Below are 9,659 nucleotides of genomic sequence, written 5' to 3'. Positions count from 1 at the left end.
TACAAATGTTATTGAAGGAGGTTGATAGTGCTGGAAATCTGAGGAGATTTGTTGTCACCCAGCTCGCAGGAACACCACAGTTTTTTCAATCGGAGACTTCGATGAAAGCTCCTTGTGAACAAATGATAATAATAATAATAATAATAATAATAATAATAATAATAATAATAATAATAATAATAATAATAATATTTACATACATACATACATACACACATACATACATACATACATACATACATACATGATGGGTACTCTTGTCGATTTCGATTTAAGTTGCTCGGAAATACACACAGATGATTCGTTTATAGTGGTGAAGATTTTGTGCTAAACCAATGACACTTGTTAGTCCATAACTGCTAATCTCAGCCGGTGCAATAGTTGCCACAAGACAGAGCAGACAGTAGACCTCAGGTCTTACATACGAGTTTTCCTTCTCCTAGATGTATATCTTAACGAAGACTGAGGGTGCATCTTATCTCAGTAGATTAAACGCGCCTCCAGATACCAACCTGGATATTTCTGTATTCCGGCGCGATATATACGGCATAATCACGTTGACACACCGGTTCTTGTCAAATCACTGAAGTTGAGCAACGATAAGCCTGGCCAGTACCACATGGGTGACATACATACATACATACATACATACATACATGCAGTGACGTGCAGAAGGGGTGTGGTAGGGGTGCCCAAGCACCTGCCCTTTTTACTCATGTTTTAAAGATACCCATTTTAGAAGAATATATTACAGGCATAGGAGAGCCCATTTTTTTTTTTCACTTGGGCACTTGCCATGAAAAAGTTCTCTACATGTCACTGTATACATATATACATAGATACATGGATATATATATATATATATATATATATATATATATATATATATATATATATATATATATATATATATATAAAATGAAAAATACAATTGAATTTACCAAAATGATCCAAGATGGTAAAATTAAAGTAAATTATAAATATTAAAGAATTAATATTTATAAAATTATCTCAGCTAGATATAAAAGCTCGATAAAACCAAATAGGAAATAGAGCTTATAATATGAGCAAACAGTTAATGAAATATGTTAAAAAAACACTTTATGTTTTTAACTCATTTCAAAGTGTTTTTTAACATATTTCATTAACTGCTTGCTCATATATATATATATATATATATATATATATATATATATATATATATATATATATATATATATATAGAGAAAGAGAGAGAGAGAGAGAGAGAGAGAGAGAGAGGGGAGGGAAGAGAGAGAAAGAAATTCATTAGTATATTCACTATTTTTATGAAGTTTGCAAAAAACAAAAAAATAAATAAATAAAAAATAAATAAATAAATAAAAAAGTAGACTTTGGATTTTTTTCTTCTTCCAATATTTTCCCCAAATATCGTCTGCTCTTATGCCGCGCATTGATCGGCGTCTTACGTCAGATTACAGTCAAACCTGAACGCATCACGTCATGTTCCAAGCAAAGTTGAGTGGACGGTTATAGTTACGCACGCGCGCACACACACACACACACACACACACACACACACACACACACACACACACACACACACACACACACACACACACACACACACACATTATTCACTATTTTTATGAAGTTTTTAAAAAAAGTAGATTATAATAATTATACTACTACTACTACTACTACTACTGCTACTACTACTACTACTACTACTACTAAAAATAAATTATATTTTTTAATTTAAACTTATACAGTTGTTGCATTCATTTCATCTTTGTTTTTGTATCATTGTCAAAAAATGGTAATTATATATTTTTTTCAGTTGAATTGTTTTTGAAGTTGAAAAATAATATCACTACAGGTATTTCTGACGGAAAAAAAAAAAAAAAAGTAAAACTATAAACATCCCCGAAAAATATTTTACAAAACTCATAAATATATGGAGAAGAAAAATAATGACAATAAAAAGTAATTGATAAATTGTACATACCGGCCAGAAAACAAAATCCCATCGCAAGATACTTCATGTTGAACAAAGTTGTGACGGTGCTTGAATTTAATTTTTAAAAAATTAGTGATTCTTAATTTTTCTTTTTTCTGCTTAAAATGCGAAAACAAAAAAACAAAACGATTGTGCTCTGCAAGAAGCGTAATGAGTGAGCGAGGTCCTTGGACTGCGATCAGAATCAAACCAAGACTTTAAAAGAGAGGGGGAGATAGAGAGAGATAGAGAGAGAAATAATAGCTTAACTTAATTGAGAAGCAAGTGTGTGAGTCTGCCTGCTTTATAATGAAGATGACTGTTGAGCGAAATGTATTATTCGTTAACCAATCAGAAAACGCGAACTCTCTGGCAACGAATTTCTTCGGATAACACGCAGAATCAGCCGCCACTCCGCACGTTGACACCCCACGCACCTCCTTATTAACTCAGCCCTCTACCCTCTCCCTGTCTTTCCCTTACCCCCTCCCCCTCTCTCTCTCTCATTCTACTTGACTCTCTTCCCCCTCCCACTCTCTTGTTGCTAGATTTGCGAAGATACGAGACCAAATCAACAGATAAGACTGTAGGCGAACATGTCGGGAAAGAACAGAAACCAGAAATCTCACACACACGCAAATGCGCGAAAAATAAATAAATAAATGATAAAATAATAAAAATACGCGTTAAGGAGAAAAGAATAATGTCTTGAAAGCATAAATCCAAACCAGTCCAACAGTTGCTTTGCTGCTGTTGGACTACTGTTCCGTACAGTCCTAGTAGGTCCATCCTCCCAGGCGTTGCCTTCTCTTTTAGAAGGGGTTAGTTTATTGCTAATCACTTCTACCGACGGGAATACTCAGAAAGTATGTACTGATCCTAGTGTGTTAGCTTTTCAAACCTATGCTTGATCATAGTGTCTAATCTCCTGTAGGCAAATCAAATCAAGTCAACGAGTACCTGTTGGGATACCCGTCCCAGGACGAGCTTATCATCCTGGGTTACTGTTGATTGAACGCTTTAGTGCTTATTGAGATAGAGTCGACGGATCAATTTATTTAAATATGTTGCTTTAAGCAAAAACAATATGACGTACTTAATTGTCATCTCGAAAATAGTAATATATCCAAAAATATGAAAAATTCATCGAGTAGAAAGTTATTTATAGTTAAAAGTACTTTTTACAGAAAACTGGATAAAAATGCATTTTTCTTAGATATTTTAAAGTAAATGGTGAAGAGTTCACTCACGGGGAACATAACTTGGAACGCATAATTTACGTTACATTTTAACGGTGACTAACTTTTTTAGTCTACAGCGAAAGACTTTATTTTACTGAAAACACAATAAAAGTTGTTCTACTCGATGAATTTTCGTAATTTTTTGATATATTACTATTTTCGACATACTACTTAAGTGCGTAAAACAAAAATACTATAATGCGGAAAATAAAATTCAGTAATGTTTAAAGATTACGATCAGAAAAAAAAGTGAGAAAAATTCTGCATTAAGATGATTTTATCTCGTTAAATATTATCAATCTATAGAAACATTAACAAATATTTTTAAAACAGAAATCATGGAGGTCAGGTGCGAACGAACACCCCATAATTTTATTATACCATATTTCTTCAAACTGAAACATAATTATCAAAGTATACTTACGCAGATAGATATGAAAAGTCTTTATTAAAGTTTGTGCCTATTTCCATTCTATAAAGGCCAGGCGCAAACGCAGACCCCACAATTTTATTGTACCATCCCTATTAAGTTGAAACATACTTATCAAATTATTCTTATGTACATCTATATACAAAAACACTTGTAAACTTTTTTTTTAATTTTTAAATTTTTTATTTCCATACTTTGTGGACCACGCGCGAACGCAGACACCACAATTTTAATGAACCACCGTTCTGCCAGATCAAACATACCCATTCCTGTGTCTCGATACATCTTCTATCATTATACGTAATCAGTTTTTTAAAATAGTCAACCATATAGGAGCCTATTCGTGACCAGACACACACACACACACACACACACACACACACACACACACACACACACACACACACACACACACACACACACACACACACACATACAGACATTCAGCTTTATATTATAGAATATATATATATATATATATATATACTAGCAGGCCGCCCAGTGTTTTCTGGTCGTAAAATACGCTTAAATATAATATTTTGAGTTAAAAAAAAAACATTAAAAAATTTACGTGCGGGGTTTGAATCTACAGATTAAGTACCCCCTCCCCCCCCCAAAAAAACACGTAAATTTTCATGTCTTATAAAATTCTTTGGCGTTAATAAAAAAGAAGAAATTTACGTGCGGAGTTTGAACCTACAGACCACGCTATCAAATTACCCACAGTAGAATTTTCACGGCCCGTTGTTCTATCATTGTTGCTAAGCGACGACATGGAAAATGGTTTTCCCGATGATAAATTAAAATAATATTATCGATTATCGGTCATCATCGGGGGTATTCTGAGACAAGACTTGACTAAGATCACTCGCAGACTTATGAGGGGCGTGCAATAAGTAATGTCCCTGACCCACTTCCAGTTGTCTGATCTAGCTGAAATTTTGCATGTGCATTGCCGGAAGTCTGTGGAAACAGCTCCCAGACTTGGTCGCCTCCCCCTTCTGCCATTGATGAGGCATCTGTCCGTCAAGTTGAGGCTGCCACTTTGGAAGATCGGCGCATTACTATTTGCCAAATAGCCCAAGATGTCAAGATTAGTACAGGGGCTGTGGAAACTATCATTCATGACCATTTGCATATGCATAAGGTGTCTGCTAGATGGATTCCTAGGTTGCTCACACTATTCCAGAAGCGAGAATGCGTCGAGTGCTCGAGGATGAATTTGGAGATGTGCCAAGAAGACGGGTCAGTCTTTCAAAAGACTGATTACACAGGATGAAACCTTGGTCCATCACTATGATCTAGAGACCAAAGCCCAATCAATTCAGTGGAAGCACTTGGACTCACAACCTCCAAAGCAGGCAAGGGTGCAGCTCACCGCTGGCAAGGTCATGCTCACAGCCTTCTGGGACCAGGACGGAGTAGTGATGACAGATTTCCTGGCAAAGGGTATCACAATTACAGGAGCCTATTATGCTTCACTTTTGAGGAAAGTAAGGGAAGCTATCAAAATCAAGAGGAGGGGCAAAATCAGCAAAGGTATCCTCCTCCTGCAGGACAACACTCCGGTCCACAACTCGCATGTCGCCAGATCAGAAGCACGGGCATGTGGTTATGAATTTCACCCCATCCTCCCTACTTTCCTGACCTTGCACCCTCTGACTTTCACCTCTTCCCAGCCATGAAGTTGTTTTTGAAAGGAAGGCGTTTCCCAGATGATGTAGCCTTGATTTCTGAAGTCACGTCGTGGTTGGAGGACTAACCTGGGGTGTTCTACAAAAATGGTCTCCAGAGCTGCACCAAACGATGAGAGAAATGCATAACTCTGGGTGGTTCCTATGTAGAGAAAGACTAATAACTGTGCAAAGTTTCGTTGCTCTACTGCTATGGGAAGTGGGCCAGGGGTATTACTTATTGCACGCTCCTCGTATACGCTAAAGTTCTGTAAACTTTATAGAAAATCTGTGCAGCCGTTTCGGAGTATACAAGGAACTCACTCACTCACAGATAAAGTTGCATTTATATAATTGAACCGTGTACGTTACTTTTCAAACCTCTCAAACTCACACGTTGTCTAATACTCTGTTGCAAAGGAACAAATTAAATCAAATTAGAAATAAATAAAAACCCGACTCGGCATTTTTTAAAGTGCAAATGAAATGCATTTATTCGTGATTCCTTCAAGACAACGTATTCTTATAATCTTGCAAAAGTCTTTTCGAACACACGCGTGTTTTTAAAAAGGTTTTTGTCCTCGCTATTCCGCGATGACCGTTAGCCAGCGCTTTGTCGCCTATGTATATACGTGTGCATCTTCCCCGGTGCGTGGAACTCGCTCTTGCTCTTGGCTAGTTAGTGATTTTCTCTCACTTGAACACTTGCTAATTTTAATAGTGCTTAAACGGCTGCTGCTAATATTTACGCTAGCCAGCTGTCCTTCGGCTGCTGCATATTTTCTTCCACGCGCCTATATGCGCTTTGTTACTCTACCTGAGAGTAACCGAATAATTTCCAGCGGAATGAAAAGGAATTAAAAACTATATATATATATATATATATATATATATATATATATATATATATATATATATATATATATATATATATATATATATATATATATACATATATATATACATACATATATATATGTATATATATATGTATACACATATATACATATATACATATACACATATATATATATAGATATATATATGTATATATACATATATATACATATATACATATACATACATATACATATATATACATATATATACACACACACACACATATATATATAAGGCTCAGGTGAGAATTTTTTGTGCAAATAACGATAGAGTAGAGAGAGACTAACAACGTCTCTTCTGTGAGTAAGCGACTATAGAGAACAGAGAGATGATCTCTCACTAGATTGCAAAGTCTATTTCGATTTTGGGATGGCAACAAAGAATGCTCTGAGGAACTACGTCCCTTTAGATATGGTAGCAGTACTTGATATTAATTGGGATTATACGAATATTGCCATGTTATGTGATATTGAATTGAGAACATAATTATAAAGGTAGAAGCCCAATTTTTTTTGTGACTGCCACCATGAACGGGCACCACACCAAATAATAAGGGTCAAGGAGGATGGAAAGGCTGAGGAAGAAAGCACGAGCCACAACTCTAAAATCACAATGACTAATGTATACCTATTAACCCTTATCCTCGAGTGGCCTCTGGGCCTTGATAAGTGGTGACACCCATGTAAAAAAAAAAAAAAAAAAAAAACCTCCGCTGGCTGAACGGACTAGGATATTGAGGAGGCTTATTGCTACTCAAATTCCAATGAAAACTAACGGTCGCCGCCAACGATAAATCAGTGGCAAGCAGCTGTCGCGATACCGCTACTTCTTTTGTCAAGGGTTATCGAAAGAGGTAGAGAACGCTGGAGGTCTGGGGAGACTTGTTGTCATTCGGACTCCAGAGAAACCACAAGTTGTTCTCAAAAAGCAATCTTTGATGATGACTTGTGTGACTATTCCTAGTGAGTAAATAATAATAATAATAATAATAATAATGAGCCACCGCATGTATACGGATGGCCTGGAGCTATTTGCAAAAAGAAAATAAAGGAACCGAAAAAGCTGATAAACACAATCAGAATATTCAGCCAAAACATTGAACTGGAATTTGATATGGGGAAAATGTGCATTACTGGAGATGAAATAGGGAGAAACTAGAAATATCAGAGGACATGGAAGTTCCCAATCAAGAGGAGATGAGAACGCTTAGTGAACACGTGACATACAAATATTTGGAAGTGCTGGAAACAAACACCATCAAATCTACATAAATGAAAGAGAGGATGAGAAAAGAGTATCTGAGAAGAACAAAGAAACTATTAGAAACAAAACTATACAGTAGAAATCTAATTAAACTAATAAACATCCGGAATGTATCGCTAATAAGGTACTCTCAACCATTCATAGGCTGAACCAAAGAAGAACTTAGGCATCTTGACTAGAAGACGAAGAAACTGACAATACGCAATGTATTACACCTGAAATATGATTAGTTAGTAGAATATAGAGGGAAGAGGACTGATAAATGGGTAGAAGGCACGAAAAAAAAAAAAAAAAAGAATTTGGAAAAGTACATAAGTCAAAGCTAGTGACTGCCAATCGATCAAAAACTGCTTTTTCTAAAGCTTATCAAAATCTATGAAAATCCGTTATTTCTGAACAACTTTTGGTTTTATCAGAAAGATAAAACCCCGAAGTTTATTATGTTAAAAGCAGAATAATATAATACTTTTCTTTAATCTTTAATAGAATTTTACGTTTGAAATTAAAAAAACAAAACAAAAACAAACAAAAATCTCGTTTAACCCAGTCTTCGTAGAATGTAATTAAAACAGAAATGTTTTCAAATCAATTAAATAATTTTTATGTCTAAATAAATTTTACTATGATTGGCTATAAGAATAGGCAAAAATATAAGAATATAATTACGTTATATTTTAATAAATTCAAATAATTCCATTTTTATCATGAACTCGTACATTTAACCTACCGCCGCCATCTTGGATTTTAGGTATGGAAACCCAGTCGCGTTTAAATATTTATTTAAGCATTTCCATGACTTTTAATGTAACTAGAAAGCAAATACATTTTTTTTTAAATAACTGATTTAAATTATAGTTACAAACGCCATTCATGTTAAATTATCTTATTTTTAACTTTATAATATTTTTCTTCATAAAAATTAATCAATCAAGCTTTAAATGTTTTTCTAATACTTGTTAAAAGTAAAGAAAAACTGCTTTTTTTTCTATTTTTACATCAAACACATTTTTAGCAAAATTATATTTCTCAGTTTTAATATCACTTTTAGTCAGTTTTTTAATTTCATGATTAAAGTCATTTTTCCTTATTCTCTAATTAATAATAACCAATGAGCCACACTTTTCCCATAAACTAGATCATACTGTATGTTCCCCGATTCTTTATTGCATAAATCAAGTTGACAAATACTTTCATTAGAATTTGGTGGCCCTTAAAAGGACCATTTTTGGTAACCCTCTGGGAGGATGCAACTTGTTGGAATGTCACAACCATCATCTACGGAAATCCATGTCTTCACACTTATAGTAAATTTTCAAAAAGGGAGATAACAACTTTTTGTAAATCGTAACGGGCTACCGTATTTTTGAAAAAATCTCACGTAAAACGACACTTGTAGATATAATTAATATTTATAATTTTCACACCCTGTTTTTCTTTTTTTTAATTTTTTAGTATCGATTCTTTAAAGCATTCTTTATGTACTGGTACATGGAAAGTTTACACATTATAAAATTATTTTTTTAAAATTTATATTTAAAGATTTAAAAGTTTGCATATTTTAGCGTTTTCGTAAAAAAAATTTCTTTATCATTCTCTGAAAGATAATAATTATTGATAACATATTCAATGAATTTCACACTTCAAAACGCAAAAGATAAAAAATTAACCACATTCAAATATCGTATTTCAATTTTCGATATTGAAGGCACCCTGTATATATTTTTTTGTTTCTCTACACACATTCACCCTCCTACCACAAAATGAGTGTGTACTTGGACTTTAAGGGGTCGAAGAAGGGACAAATGAAGAAGGGGAGTATGAAGTTCACCAAAATATATTTATAAAACGAATATGAAAAAAAGGTTACACGCATATAAAGTGCATTCTTTACTTATTAATTATTAAGTTTATTTTGATTAGATAATTATCTGATTTTTGATTGAATTTTAAAGGCAGACTATGTTACGAAAATCAAAAAACACTCCATAAATTTGGCGGTCACTAGTCAAAACATATAATGTTTGATCATCGTAAAGAAGAACAATACAGGACACGACGAAACCAGAAATAAAAAGACTAGAAAAGTGGAAAGAGAAACAGCTACGTGGATCATCCATAAGAATGACAAAAGAAGACACCTGGACATGGCTAAAAAAAAAATAACACTTGAGTAG

The 9,659-nt window shown here is 34.1% G+C and overlaps 1 protein-coding gene across 1 annotated transcript in view; it reads right to left on the bottom strand.

The window, feature by feature from the left end:
* LOC145254748 (uncharacterized) overlaps nucleotides 1-2,254 on the bottom strand; it is a 96,295-nt gene extending 94,041 nt beyond the window's left edge. Inside the window, exon 1 of the mRNA XM_080113490.1 lies at nucleotides 1,988-2,254. Coding sequence (XP_079969616.1) covers nucleotides 1,988-2,024 — 37 coding nt within the window. The 5' untranslated portion in view covers nucleotides 2,025-2,254. The remainder of the gene's footprint in view (nucleotides 1-1,987) is intronic.
* Nucleotides 2,255-9,659: the final 7,405 nt, after the last annotated feature.

This window comes from Euprymna scolopes, chromosome 3, assembly GCF_053919585.1.
Source record: "Euprymna scolopes isolate OS-2025 chromosome 3, ASM5391958v1, whole genome shotgun sequence".
Classification (NCBI taxonomy): domain Eukaryota; kingdom Metazoa; phylum Mollusca; class Cephalopoda; order Sepiida; family Sepiolidae; genus Euprymna; species Euprymna scolopes.
This window is presented reverse-complemented; position numbering and strand designations above follow the sequence as displayed.